Source organism: Rhinoraja longicauda, chromosome 32, assembly GCF_053455715.1.
Source record: "Rhinoraja longicauda isolate Sanriku21f chromosome 32, sRhiLon1.1, whole genome shotgun sequence".
Classification (NCBI taxonomy): domain Eukaryota; kingdom Metazoa; phylum Chordata; class Chondrichthyes; order Rajiformes; family Arhynchobatidae; genus Rhinoraja; species Rhinoraja longicauda.
In genome coordinates this window covers 23,762,428-23,777,063 of record NC_135984.1, presented here as the reverse complement: position 1 = coordinate 23,777,063, position 14,636 = coordinate 23,762,428, and the positions used below count along the sequence as shown (strand labels likewise).

General features: G+C 42.9%; 1 protein-coding gene across 2 annotated transcripts in view; it reads left to right on the top strand.

Annotated features, from left to right (window-relative positions):
- The window catches only part of chek1 (checkpoint kinase 1), a 33,842-nt gene that overhangs the window by 1,668 nt on the left and 17,538 nt on the right, over positions 1 to 14,636 (top strand). Inside the window, exons 2-7 of one of the 2 annotated variants that reach the window (XM_078426517.1) lie at positions 946 to 1,034; positions 4,008 to 4,231; positions 4,762 to 4,826; positions 5,177 to 5,246; positions 11,677 to 11,865; positions 14,087 to 14,191. In XM_078426517.1, coding sequence (XP_078282643.1) covers positions 967 to 1,034; positions 4,008 to 4,231; positions 4,762 to 4,826; positions 5,177 to 5,246; positions 11,677 to 11,865; positions 14,087 to 14,191 — 721 coding nt within the window. In that variant the 5' untranslated portion in view covers positions 946 to 966. The remainder of the gene's footprint in view (positions 1 to 945; positions 1,035 to 4,007; positions 4,232 to 4,761; positions 4,827 to 5,176; positions 5,247 to 11,676; positions 11,866 to 14,086; positions 14,192 to 14,636) is intronic. The other variant, XM_078426518.1, reaches the window with a different exon arrangement.

Here is a 14,636-nt window from a genome sequence, read left to right as displayed (position 1 = left end):
GCTGCCTGACCTGCTGAGCTACTGCAGCATTTTGTGATACCATAACCGTCAAACTTCCTGTGATGTCTGACAAGAAATTCATTTGGACGATCACATTAAAATCTCTTGCGGTGAAAAGGGGAGAGTCTGGATTCCTTGCAGTGAACGATTTACTTGCTGACATTCCAAAGCCTTTTTTGTTAGAAATATTTTGCATTTGCCCAGCCCTTTAATAGCTCTTTTTAGTTTTGTTAAGATATACATCGCGGAAACAGGCCCTTCGGCCCACCGAGTCCGCACCAACCAACGATCCCCGCACATTAACACACACTGGGGACAATTTACACATATACCAAGCCAAGCAACCTACAAACCTGTACGTCTTTGGAATGTGGGAGGAAACCGAAGATGTCGGAGAAAACCCACATGGTCACGGGGAGAACGTACAAACTGCATACAGACAGCACCCATAGTCGGGATCGAGCTTAGGTCTCTGGCACTGCAAGCTCTGTCAGGCAGCAACTCTACCACTGCGTCAACGTGCCGCCCTTCTCCAACCTCTGGCCTCCACCGCTCACTTCACCTTCAAGAAGGATGGCGCAGCGGAAACATAGGAAATCTACCTGCACATTGCTTGAAGTAGCATGTTATTCTGACCTGGAAATATACTGAACAAGAAAACACAACTTCTGGAAATCTGAAACATGTAACAGAAAATACTGAACTGTGATTATCCTGTCCGTCCTTCAATGTGGCTGGGTCTGAATCCTAGAGCACCCTCCCCAATGACAATGTAGAGAATATTCAGCAGAAGACTGCAGTTGTTCGAGACTGCATTCACTGCCACCTTCCTGGGGGCAATATTAGATGTGTGATAAAAGGTGGCATTGCCAGCGATGCATAGATTCTGAAAAAAAACAATTCTTGTATATCTGATTATTTCTGTTATTGGGTTACTTTTTTCAGCACCATCGATGATTGTGCAGGATGATGGCTGTACCATTTGTGGAAGATTGGGACCTGGTGCAGACTTTGGGTGAAGGAGCGTATGGCGAGTAAGTGACATGCTTGGCCAAAGTGCATTGAGCAAATAGTTTTTAAAATAATTTGGTAGATCAGCAACAGCAGCCATTCATAACTCATTCCCCCTTGGTCAATTAATCCGCCGTCATGGTCTCCAATTCCACTGCTTCGCCGATGATATCCAGCTCCACCAAGTCAATCTCCACCGCCACACACTCTATCCTGACAAACTGCATCACTGAAATAAAATCTTGGCTTCAAATCAATTTCCTCAAACTAAACTGTGACAAATCCGAAATCATCATCATTGGACCAAAAACGCCCACCAAATCCACCCACAACTTCACCCTCAACATCGACGGTTTCTCAGTATCCACCTCCCCTCACATCCGGAATCTTGGCATCATTGATCAAACCCTCTCCTTCGACAAACACACTAAACACATCACCAAGACAGCCTTCTTCCACCTCAAAAACATTGCCCGTCTCCGTCCATCCTTCTCCTCCACAGCTGCAGAAACCCTCATCCACGCCTTCATCACCTCCCGTCTGGACTACTGCAACAGCCTCCTCTATGGTTCACCCTCAAAAATCATCAATAAACTCCAATACATCCAGAACTCCGCTGCCCGTCTACTCACCCACTCCCCGACCCTTGACCATATCACCCCCGTCCTTTACAAGCTCCACTGGCTCCCCATCCCCCAGAGAATCCAATACAAAATCCTCCTCATGACCTACAAAGCCCTCCATAACCTGGCCCCATCCTACCTGACTGACTTCCTCCACAGACACCCACACCCTCCGCTCTGCTGCTGCTAACCTCCTGTCCCCCCCCATCCGGACCAAACTCAGATCCTGGGGGGACAGGGCTTTCTCCATCGCTGCTCCCACCCTCTGGAACTCTCTACCGCAAACCATCAGAGACTCCTCCTCACTCACCACATTCAAAACATCACTGAAATCTCACCTGTTCAACACTGCCTTCAACCACTGACCGTCGCTTCACCTTATTCTTCCTTTTCTGTTCATTTATTTATTTTTATGTTTTATTTACCCTGTAAAGCGTCTTTGAGTTTCCAGAAAAGCGCTATACAAATGTAATGTATTATTATTATAAGTTCATAAGTGATAGGAGTAGAATTAGGCCATTCGGCCCATCAAGTCTACTCCGCCATTCAATCATGGCTGATCTATCTCTTCCTCCTGATCCCATTCCACTGCCTTTTCCCCATGACCTCTGACACCTGTACTAATCAAGAATCTATCTATCTCACCTTAAATATATCCACTGACTTCCTCCACAGCCTTCTGTGGCAAAGAATTTCACTGATTCACCACCCTCTGACTAAAGAACGTCCTTTAATTCTAAAAGAACGTCCTTTAATTCTGAGGCTATGACCTCTAGTCCTAGATTCTCCCACTCGTGGAAACATCTGCTCCACATCCACTCTATCCAAGCCTTTCACTATTCCAGTCATTTCAGGAGTTGCTACATAAAATGCAGCAGTTATATTCAACTGAGAAAGCAATACCTTGTGAAGGTATTTATTCACAAAGTGCTGGAGTAACTCAGCAGGTCAGGCAGCATCTCAGGAGAGAAGGAATGGGCGACGTTTCGGGTTGAGACCCTTCTATATACTAAAACTGTTGTTTGTTTACTTGTTTGTTCCTGAACTACAGCCAAAACGGTACATGTTAGCGTGACAATTCTCACCGTCATCCCATTGGTGCTAATGGAAGAAGTTTCAATGAAATCAATGTTATATTTTTAAAGTTATTCACATATTAAAGTTTAAATCTATCTCCTAGGGAAGGAGGGAGGGGGTAGGAAGAGGAGGGAGGAGAAGAAGGGGGGTGAGGGGGATGGAGTGGGGGGGAGAGAATGGGGAGGGGGTGGAGAGAGGGAGGGGGGGGGGAGAGGGTGCTGCACCCAATGCAGGAGAGGTTTGGGCCCAACGGGTCCACTTGGTCTAGTTACAATTATAAAGCAGGAGAATTTGGCACATATGAGAAAACTATCCAATGGCCCAATAAAAAGTCAGGTTTTTTTGCAGGCTTATAAAAAGCAAGAAAATAAGAAATATAAATGTTGCTGGCAGAGGATAGGATTTGGAATTAATAAAGGAAAATCGGAAAATAGCAGATTCAAAATAATTATTTTGGATTGGTTTTCATTGTAGATTTAAAAAAAAAGGATAACTAGCCTAAAGGAGGGGGGAGGGGGGGAGGGGGGGGGGGGGGGGGGGAGGGTGCTCTTTGAAACTTACCGAATAGTGAAAGGGTTGGATAGAGTGGAAGTGGAGAGGAGTTGGAGACTAGTGGGAGAGTCTAGGACTAGAGGTCGTAGCCTCACAATTAAAGAACGTTCTTTTAGGAAGGAGATGAGGGATGTCTTTAGTCAGAGGGTGGTGAATCTGTGGAATTCTTTGCCACAGAAGGCTGAGGCGGCCAAGTCAGTGGATATTTTTAAGGCAGAGATAGATAGATTCTTGATTAGTACGGGTGTCGGGCGTTATGGGGAGAAGGCAGGAGAATGGGGATAGGAGGGAGAGATAGATCAGCCATGATTGAATGCCAGAGTAGACTTGATGGGCTGAATGGCCTTATTCTGCTCCCATCACTTATGACCTTTTAAAAGTTGATAAGTCGCTGGAGCTGATAGTCTGCATTGTAGGATCTTAAAAGAAGTGTTTGCAGTGATGATAGATGCATTGGTTGTAATCTGAAGAGATCGAGCGTATATTATCAAATTCGTTGACATTAGGCGGGTTAGCAAGTTGTAAAGTGGGCATGAGACAACAAAGGGAATGACAGGTTGAGTGATTGGGCACAAAGGTGGCAAATGGAATACAACATGAGAAAATATAAAGAGACCTACTCTGGAAAGAAGAATGAGATGGTAGATTATTGTTTAAACAGTACGATTATCTTTTTGATGTACTTAAATTGATGAACCATTCAGACGTTTTGCATTGTATTAACCACTTTGTGTTTGAACCTAGGGTACGACTGGCAATTAATCGGCGAACAGAGGAAGCAGTGGCAGTGAAGAAAGTGGACACCACATGTGCTCATGACTGCCCTGATAATATCAAGAAGGAAATCTGCATCAATAAGATGCTGAGCCATACAAACATTGTCCGCTTCTATGGGCATCGGCGAGAGGCGCACATCCAATACTTGTTTTTGGAGTATTGCAGTGGAGGAGAGCTCTTCGATAGAATAGGTAGGATCTGTGGATAAACCTAGGCTTGTAGATGGAGAAGTTTGGGTGAGAGGGGAAATAGGTTGACATTGATATTACATTCTATATATGGATCAGCTAAATTTATAATTTCTTTGTTATATCATTTCAGCCTCAATTACTAACATACCTAATGTGGCCTCATAGGTTTGAATCTTCTCTTAGACTATAATTGCACCACAATCTAACACTCTGCCACCTTTAGAATACAACAAAATTTATTAACTATGGGAGAAAAGGAAAGACTGACAGAGTTAGGGTTGCACAGTGTGCGCTTCCAGATGTTGTAGTAACATAAGGTGGGCTGCAGTTCACCACCTAAGCTACTTCGGTTGTCCTTCCATTAAAAGAAAGCATATGGGGGAATTTGGCTGCTTGGGGACACGAATGAAAAAGGCCTGGGAACAGGGATTGTTAATAGTGACGTTCAATTATATAACTTCAGACATATTATTAATGATTCACTGCTAATACTAAGCTAAGCATTGATAATTTGATCTGCCTTCCCCTAGAGCCTGATGTGGGGATGCCGGAAGTGGATGCTCATAGGTTTTTCCAGCAGCTGATAGCAGGAGTGGTATGTATTGCTCATTGTTTACCCTTTGTGTTTTAAACGGGTGTTGAATGGAAACTGTGAGGATGCGTTGGCAGAAGCATGATCATACATGGATTGTGGTATTTACCTGCCTGGATTTGTACAGAGTTTAACATTGCAATCTTCCAATGAGAGACAGTAAAATGAGTACTGGAAGTCTAGTTTAAATCAAGAAAGTGTTCTATAAACCAGGTGTCCAGCAATTGTATCTGACCTATTAGACTTGTTAATTCTGTCACAACTCTGTTCTCTTTGCATAGTTTGTATTTGGTGGGCTTGGAGAATTAGAAATATTCAAAACATCTGACTTAACTTTCTTTGCCCACGACCAGGAATATTTACATGGCATTGGAATTACACACAGGGACATCAAGCCAGAGAACCTGCTACTTGACGACAGAGGTATCTGAAAATAAATCTTTTGACTTTTAATGTGGAAGAAACCAAAACGTGACCATCTCATTCAGCCATTCTCGTAAACTTCAAAGTTAGAACAATACTTTTATAACCGAGGCAACAAATATTCAGACCATACCAATAGATAGTAAAAAAATGAAAGATATAATTCAAAACACGGAGCTGTCATGATAAGTGGCCCTTTTTGTACCTTCATCCTCTTTGCTCTGTGTACAGTGGTAAAGAATTTCGAACATTCTGACAGGCTGTGATGTAATCATGCTGTCCTTGACTTGTACTAGCTGACGGTGGGTATTTATTTTTTATGGCTAAATATTTTAATGAGATCTGTTACATCGGATGAGAGGAAGCTACCTTTCAAGCTTGAACTTTCCCCGGATGTCGGCCTTACGTTTGGAGCCAGACCTTTGGTCACCACAGCAATTTTTGGGTTTAGTTTTATTTAATTATTGCCACGTGTACCTCTCCCCTGGGTAAAAGACTCTGAGAATTCACTTTAACCATGCCCTTCATAATTTAGTATACTTTAAAAAGGTCATCCTTCAGCCTCCAACTCTCTAAAGAAAAAAGTCCCAGGCTATTCCGTCTCTCCCTATAACTCTAGCCTGCAAGTCCCAGTATCATCCTGGTGTTGCTGATCTAAAATTAGCTGTGTAGGATTTTGGAGTCATAGAGCTGTATGTGATGGAGAAAGACCCTTCAGCCCAAGTTGTCCGTGCCAATCAAGTTGGCATTCTGATCCCGTTTACCTGGATTTGACCCATACTCTAAACCATTTTTATCCATGTATCTGTCTAAATGCCTTTTGAAAGTAATAGTATCTGTCTCTATAGCTTCCTCTGCCAGCTTATTCCATATTGTGGTCGACCCTTTAAGTGAAAAGGTTACTCCCAAGTTCTCAAATTTCTCCCCTCACACTTTTAGCCCATGTCCTTTAGTTTTAGAATCCCCTCCCTTGGGAAAAAGACTGAATGTTCACTTTATCTATACCCTTCATGATTTAGTTTACTTCAAAAAGTACGCCCCACAGTCTTCAACTCTCCAAAGAAAAAAGTCCCAGCCTATTCAGCGTCTCCCTATATCTCAAGCCTGCAAGTCCCAGTATCATCCTTTTCTGCATCTTTTCACCTTAATGACATCCTTCTAATAGTTGGGTGACCATAACTTTGTGCTCTGTTCAAACAAGGTATGGGGATTTCAGGTTTCCTGTTAGTTGATGTGATGCACCTGTGGGGATAATATGAAGGTCCAATATATGGTGTAGATTTCATAGGGTATTGGAAGCAGAGAGAAGGGGGCAAGTCTGCCTTGTTCGTTACATCAAATTGAGTTCAGTAGTTGGACAAGATGTCAGATTTCAGCCACGAGAAATAAATGTTATAAAGGATTTCCAGAAATTTGTTCTTAATAGACCGTGGGCCGAGGTGCCTTTTCGTTTCATGTCATATCCCATATCTACCTGTATTTATAACATATTGTGTAAAAATGTTATAGAAATTATATCTGAAACTCGTCAAGAACAAAACCTGTACATATTTTTAAAATATGGGAAAAATCCTCCAAAATCTTGTCAATTTTCCAAGTAGTAATTGTCCAATCAAAGCACGTTTGTCCTTGGAAAAATCCTCCAAAATCTTGTCAATTTTCCGAGCAGTAATTGTCCAATCAAAGCCGGACACCAATGGACCAATCATATCATATCATATATATATATACAGCCGGAAACAGGCCTTTTCGGCCCACCAAGTCCGTGCCGCCCAGCGATCCCCGTACATTAACACTATCCTACACCCACTAGGGACAATTTTCACATTTTACCCAGCCAATTAACCTACATACCTACAATCTACAAACCTACAAACCTACAATCACGCGCTTTGTTCCAGGCTAGCTATGCTGGGAGCCCACTGGGATCATGGCGGAGAGTATTTTGTCTGATGCCAGTGTGACGGACGATTCCCAGGAAGGTTCTTTGGTCCTCTGTGCAATACATGTCGTCGAAACCCAGAGCAAGGTCATTGCATTTTGTTCGTAATAACACAAAATGAGGTATAGTAGTATAGAGCACTTCCCCTCTTCCTTGTGAAGACTACGGTACCAGTTGCGATTTCTAACGATGGTCCAGCTAAGTGCTGGAGTTACACTTTATTAACCATTCACCATCTGATTGTTTCACAATGAATGAAAGTAAGTTTAACGAAGTGTTAAAGCACAGGTTAGGAGTAAATAAACCCATAAGATGTCAGTTATGTCTTAATTGCATTTATAATTGTACATAATTCAAATAATTAAGAAATCACTTCTGGAAAGTCAATTTTCACCGAATATGATAAACTAATTGGCATTTTGGGATGCTGTCAATGGAAATCATTGGGGTCAATGTAATCATTGGGGTTCATTGGAGGAATCGTTCACAGAAGACACAGGAAAAAAACGTGAATGTAAATCGTCTAAATTCCACTTTCTTGGCTTTTCGTAATTTTCCAAATTAAATTTACAGAAGTGATATTGGTACCTATAGTTTAGTTTTTTAGCAGTCTGAAAATAATATATCTCCTGAATCCTCTCTGGAGTCAGGTTGTATCCTGCGACTTCTCTTGATTCCTGGACCAGGTGTCTGCTACTGAGATCTGTCAACATTAGCCAAATACTAAGAGTACGATTTACGATTTAAAAAAAACCAAAAGAGCGAGGCAAACCACAAACGTGTCTTAATGAGGAGAATTATTGCAATGTATGTTACATGGGTCAAGTGAGTCGTGCTCCAGGTGACTGGTGCTGGTGCTAGGCACAACTGTTTATTAAAAATTACTGTAACCTTAACAGAATGACTAGGTGTGGATGTAAGTTGTAAGAAGTAGAATAATAATCTTTCAGTCATAGCTCAGCACTATTGACTGTGTAGGAAAGAACTGCAGATGCTAGTTTAAATTGAAGGTAGACACAAAATGCTGGAGCAACTCAGCGGGTCTGAAGAAGGGTCTCGACCTGAAAAGTCACCCATTCCTTCTCTCCAGAGATGGTGCCTATCCCACTGAGTTACTCCAGTATTTAGTGTCTATTACTGACTGTTTATTCACTGCACTGAACTTTGAGGGATTGGAAAGTGCAAAATTATTATTTTTTAAATTATTTTGAACTGGTTTTAAAACTGGCTCGAAGTTGGCTTATCTTACACAAACATAATTTTAAAATAATTTCTCACATTCAAATATGCATTGTTTTCCGAAAAAAATCATACGATCTCAATATTAAATGCAACTGGAAACAAGGCGTAAGTAGAACATATGCATGACTTCCAATTCACCATAGCAAACGTCACTACAATACTCTCAGAACTATTACTAAATTTAAACCACTTTTGTTGTGGTAACGCAAGCGTTCAAATCATTTCTGCTAGCGTTATGCTTTTCTTGAATTCTTCGTGAAATTGGTACGTGGAAAAGGATAAGGGGAGCTCTCAGCGACAAGTTAAGCAGTAAAAACAGGTACTCTTGCATGCATTCGTTGTTACTGTGAAAAGCATGTAAGCTTCTAGGCTGAAGAAGGGTCTTGATCCGAAATGACACCCATTCCTTCTCCCCAGATATGCTGCCTGTCCCGCTGAGTTACTCCATCTTTTTGTGTCTATCTTAATAGACAATTAATAGACAATAGGTGCAGGAGTAGGCCATTTGACCCTTTGAGCCAGCACCGCCATTCACTGTGATCATGCCTGATCATCCACAATCATAACCCTGTTACAAAATGGCGGCACTGCCCTAGCAGCTGCCGCTCACCTGCGGTCCATTTGTCTTTGTGTTTTTGTTGTTTTTTTTTTGTCTTAGTTGTAGTTGTGATGTGGTGTTTTTGTGTTTGTGTACTATGTGTGTATGTGGGGGGGAGGGGGAAACTAACACATATTTACTAACACTGTAAATATGTGTCCCTTCCGAACGGAGACCCGACCTTTGTTTTCTGGGCCGTGTCGCCGTTCCTGCTGCGGCCTACCATCGGCCCAACTCCTGGAGCTGTCGGCCTCCATCGGACTTACCATCCAAGTCCGTGGATCGGACTTACCATCACCGGAGCCGGCCGTCTTCGGAGGCTGCGGGAGCGGCTGCGACTCGCCTTAGGCTCGGGCCGCATGGATGCCGACATCGGGAGCTCCGGCAGCGGCAGCGTGTTCGCCCGCCCCGGATCGCGGGGCTTGGGGCGCGGACATTTCACCGTCCGGCGCGGCCTAAGATGGCCGCGGGATATTTCTCTGCTGGGCGGGCGCTTCAATGTCGGGAGCCACGACCGCCCCGACGTGCAGCAACAGCGGCAGCAGCAGCGTGTTCGCCCGCCCCGGATCGGACTTATCATCGGCGGAGCCGGCCGTCTTCGGAGGCTGCGGGAGCGGCTGCGACGCGACGCGCCTTGGGCTCGGCCCGCTGTGGACCGTCCGGTGCGGCCTGCAACCACAACAACCTGACTGCGGGCGAGGACAGCAGGAGAAGGGAAAGACATTGTGGCCTTCCATCACAGTGAGGAGAGAGAGGACTGGAGGAGACTCACTGTGATGGATGTTTCTTTGATGGATGTTTCTTTTTTTGTGTGTTTTTGGGGTTGGGTGGTTTGAGTGCCTGTTTGATGCTTTTATTGTTGGACTGTGTTTTTGGGGGTTTTGGGGTGTGTGATTTGAATGCCTATTTAATGCTTCTATTGTTGGACTGTGTTTTGGGGGGTTTTTGGGGTTGGGTAATTTGGGTGCCTGTTTAGTGCTTTTATTGTTAGACTGTGGGTGATTGAATTAACATTTTGTTCAAGATGGCCGCGCCGTTGTGTTTGGCTGCCTGCCACTGTATGTTTCTTTTTTTTCCTAGTCAGATGTGCAGCACTTTGGTCAACGTGGGTTGTTTTTAAATGTGCTATACAAATAAATTGACTTGACTTGACTTGACTGCGGTTTAAACAAGCATCTGCAGTTCCTTCCTACACAAGCTTCTATTTTATTTGTTGGGAAAAGCTGCTCGGTTTGTCCAGATTTGTTGATGTGACTCATTTTGGTCTGAGGAGGTATTAGTCATTGTGTTCTCTCTCGTTATGTCTCTGCATTCTTGTTAGGGTGACATCACTTTGCACGGAGTTTCCTTTCGCAATAGAAGTTGTAATACATGTTTATAGAACGGGAAAGTACCACTTTCCCCACCCCCACCCCCTTGTCCTTTCCAGCAAATCCATTGCCCACCCCAGCCACTGCAGTCAGGAGCTCCGTATCACTCAGCCGTGCAGCATACGACAGAAGCTCAGGATGGTCAACTATCATGGCCGTTGCCAGAGTGGTGACATGTATTCCTACAAGACGTTGGGATAAAAAAAATAGTTTTGCATCTGGGAGCTGCGATGTCTGGCAGCAGAAACGAAAGGGACAGGGTAAATCAACTCAGTAACAGAAGGCATTATCTCCACAGTAGACTGCCCCTGCTAAACCCCTTTGTCCTGGCTGGCATCCACCGAGACAGATCGTTACTTCTGTAATGTCAACTTTTGCTTCTCTTTTTCTAATTAGCTTAATTAATTAATGGGCAACCTTTTGCACTGACGAATTATGAATTCCTTCTCAATGATTTTTTTATCTAAATCTGTGCCAAATTTCAAGTAGATACCAGAGATGGGTCACGAAAGTTAAAATCTAGACACATTTTCGATGTTCGATTTGATGCAAATATAACATCTAGAGGATCAGCTTGAAAATGGTAACACATCTTGCTTGGGTCCAGTAATTCCTATTCTTCTCTATCAGACTGCAGGGAAAGTAAAAAAGATTTGGAATTAGGTTAGTGTAATAATATTGATTGGAGAGAAGAGCAACAGATAAGACTAAGGCAGAAAGGGCAAGGCGTGGATTTCACTAACTAACAATAAAACATTGCTATTTTCATCTAATAGATTTAGTAGCTGATTGTTGAATTGGTACTAATTTACAGAATATGCTGTTGTTCCCAGGACCCTACCCAGGTACTGGTTCCTCCACAGGGCGTTGGTTTACCCTTGATCAATTCTATGCCCATTGTGGAGGGAGTCTAATTAACCTGCCATTGTCATTCTCATGTGTAGGCAAGAACTGCAGATGCTGGTTTAAATCAAAGATAGACACAAAACGCTGGAGTAACTCAGCGTGACAGACAGCATCTCTGGAGAGAAGGAATGGGTGACGTTTTGGGTCGAGACCCTTCTTCAGACTGAAGAAGGCAGGCACGGGTTATTGATTGTGGACGATCAGTCATGATCACAATGAATGGCGGTGCTGGCTCGAAGGGCTGAATGGCCTCCTCCTGCACCTATTTTCTATGTTTCTATGTCATTCTCATGGTTAATACTTGAAAGTAATTGTTCTGAAGACATCACCTCATGTTTATGTTCTCTCTTGCCAAATTCTTTCCTTCTTCAGATAACTTGAAGCTCTCTGATTTTGGCTTGGCGACAGTTTATAGACACAATGGCCGGGAGAGGTTGTTAAATAAAATGTGTGGCACTCTGCCGTATGTTGCCCCAGAACTTCTGAAGAGGAAGGAGTTCCATGCGGAACCGGTGGATGTCTGGTCCTGTGGAATTGTTCTTGTTGCCATGCTGGCTGGAGGTGGGTTCAGTTTTGTGAGTTTCGTCATACCAAACTGGCTGTTTTTCTTATTCCTCTTTGCCCCTTTCTGTCATTTTGTCTATTCCATTTTATTCTGCATTCCCTATGGAACCTATGGCCTTTCTGAAGATAGCTCCCAACCCAAAACATCACCTATCCATCACCTTCAGAGATGCTGCCTGAGTTACTCGAGCACTTTGCTTTTTTTTTCTCTCTGTTTCATGTGTAATCCTGCACAAAATCTGCACAAAAAGACAGCAATATTGTTTTATTGTCTGCTCACAATTTAAAGCATAGTGCATGAGGTATGCTTAAAGTGATGATGGTATTAAATGTTTAAGCTGGAAGTGAATTATGTCTAGTATTTTTAAAGTATTTTTGTCTTATGCGTGAATGGATTTTCAGAGCCGAGTTTCCAGAACCGGTTTCAATGTGAAGAGTCCCAACCTGAATTGTCACCTGCCCTTGTCCTCCAGAGATGCTGCCTGACCCGCTCCAACATTTTGTGTTGTACACTAGATTCCAGCGACTGCAATACCTCACGTCTTCAGTTTGAATTTAACTCTGAAATGTACTATTTCTTTAAGTCAAGTAGAGCGTAATGTCAGTACGTTGCCACTAGAGGTTGTTGCAGTTGCAAGTTTAACATGAAACAAAATACAGTAAAACTCTAATAATCCAGCATGTTTGGGTGCTGCTGGACCAGCAGATTTCCTAAACTATCACCAGTGAACCACGTAACTCTAGGGAGAGCGCGGGAGTCAGTGAACTAGCGGCTTTGGTCTTGTTTGGAGATACAGAGTGCAAACAGGCCGTTCGGCCCACCGAGTCTGGGCTGACCAGCAATCACCCATACACAAGTTCTATCCTACACACTAGGGACAATTTACAGAGGCCAAATCACCTACAAACTTGCACGTCTTTAGAATGTGGGAGGAAACCGAAGCACCTAGAGGAAACCCATATGGTCACAGGGAGAACATATAAACTTCGTACCGACAGCACCCCTAGTGTGGATTGAACCCAGGTCTCTGGCGCTATAAGGCAGCAACTCTACTGCTGCGCCACTGTGCCACTCTCCCGTGTTAGAAGGGAGCCTAGTAATTTTCTACGCCCTTGATTATCTGTTATTATTTTTGTTTTAGTGTCTTTTGCCCTGAAGCTAACTATTTTAAAAACTCTTGCCAGTTCTTTATTTCCAATTAGTAACTCCCCAGTCTCATCCACTATGAAGCCAACTTTACACACTGTTTATTTATATTCCCGTAGAAACTCTTAATTTAGCTTATTGCCAGTTTTTCATTCTCCATTGTTCTTCCTCTTTATAAATTTTCTTGTCAACCTTTACTGTTTTCTAAAATGTTTCAAATTTTTGGCCTGCAATGTATGCCTTGTCTTTTAATTTTGTATCATCCTTAACTTAGTTAGCCATAGAGCATGATTATTAGCATGATTCTTTCTTCCAAGAATATATCTATTCTGAGATTTGTGGACTGTCTATTATCGTTTAATCTGTTACCGCAATCCACTTTGGCCAACACTGTCCTTATGTTATTGTAGTGACCATTGTTATTAAGCACTACTAATTTTGTGCCCAGGTTTCACGTTATTCCTCAAGGAATTCTTTATTATGAGATTAATTAATCCTACCTCATTATACTATATCAGATCTAAAATAATCTGGGCTAAGAAATAAGATTTGAATATTTTCCAATTGTTTTCATCCATGCTTCGAGAGCAATGTTCTTTTGCTGGAGCAGTCACAGGTTAACTGAGGTGTTTCAATACCGTATATATCTAACGATTCATTCAGCTTTATTGTTGTGATAACAGAATGCTGAGTGATAGATTATAGAATGTCAAATAGATTGGATAGAGCTCTTAAGGATAGCGGAGTCAGGGGGTATGGGGAGAAGGCAGAAACGGGGTACTGATTGAGAATGATCAGCCATGATCACATTGAATGGCGGTGCTGGCTCGAAGGGCCGAATGGCCTCCTCCTGCACCTATTGTCTATTGCACCATAACAGTCTGGCTTCTATGACAGCTTTTTTTTCATGTGGTTTTGAAACTTTAATAGTCTCATAGGTGTTAACAAGGCCAAAGTTTTCAAATCTAATTTTGTTTTACAGATGGGCAGACTACTCCAAGTGCCAGGACATGGCTCCTGGGTAGTATGTACTTGCTGCAGATCTTTATAATGCACTGTTTTGTGTTTCAGAGTTACCCTGGGACCAGCCTGCTGAGAGTTGCCAGGAATACTGTGATTGGAATGAAAAGAAACTATACTTGACACCGTGGAAAAAGATCGAACCTGTCCCACTGAGTGAGGAAATGATTTGGAATCTGTCCTGTGGCTAGTCCAGCTTTGAGAATAGCTTGTGGGAGGGTGAGGCTGCGGAGCGATTTGGTGCTATGTTAGGTGTTGGCTGTTGTAGTGGTCGTACCCATGGCTCTCTGTCCATAGGCAGTGGGATCACTCTCCCATTGCTGAAACTTGAGTACAAGATCTACTAACACTTTTTATGTGGCCCTGTGTGAGTACGTCTCTGTCAGTGATGCCCCCTGTTCTTTTTAGGTGGTGAAGCTCACAGGACTATTCCTGTCGTCATTTTTTACCCAGACAAATCTAATACCCAAATTGCAAGTTACAATGTGATGAATAAGTTTGTCTGTTAGTTTATTCTCCATGTGCACCGTGAAATAATAGTCACAGTGGGGACATTGGAAAATTTCCTGCTCTTAATATGGTACCAAGAAGTATTTTGCAC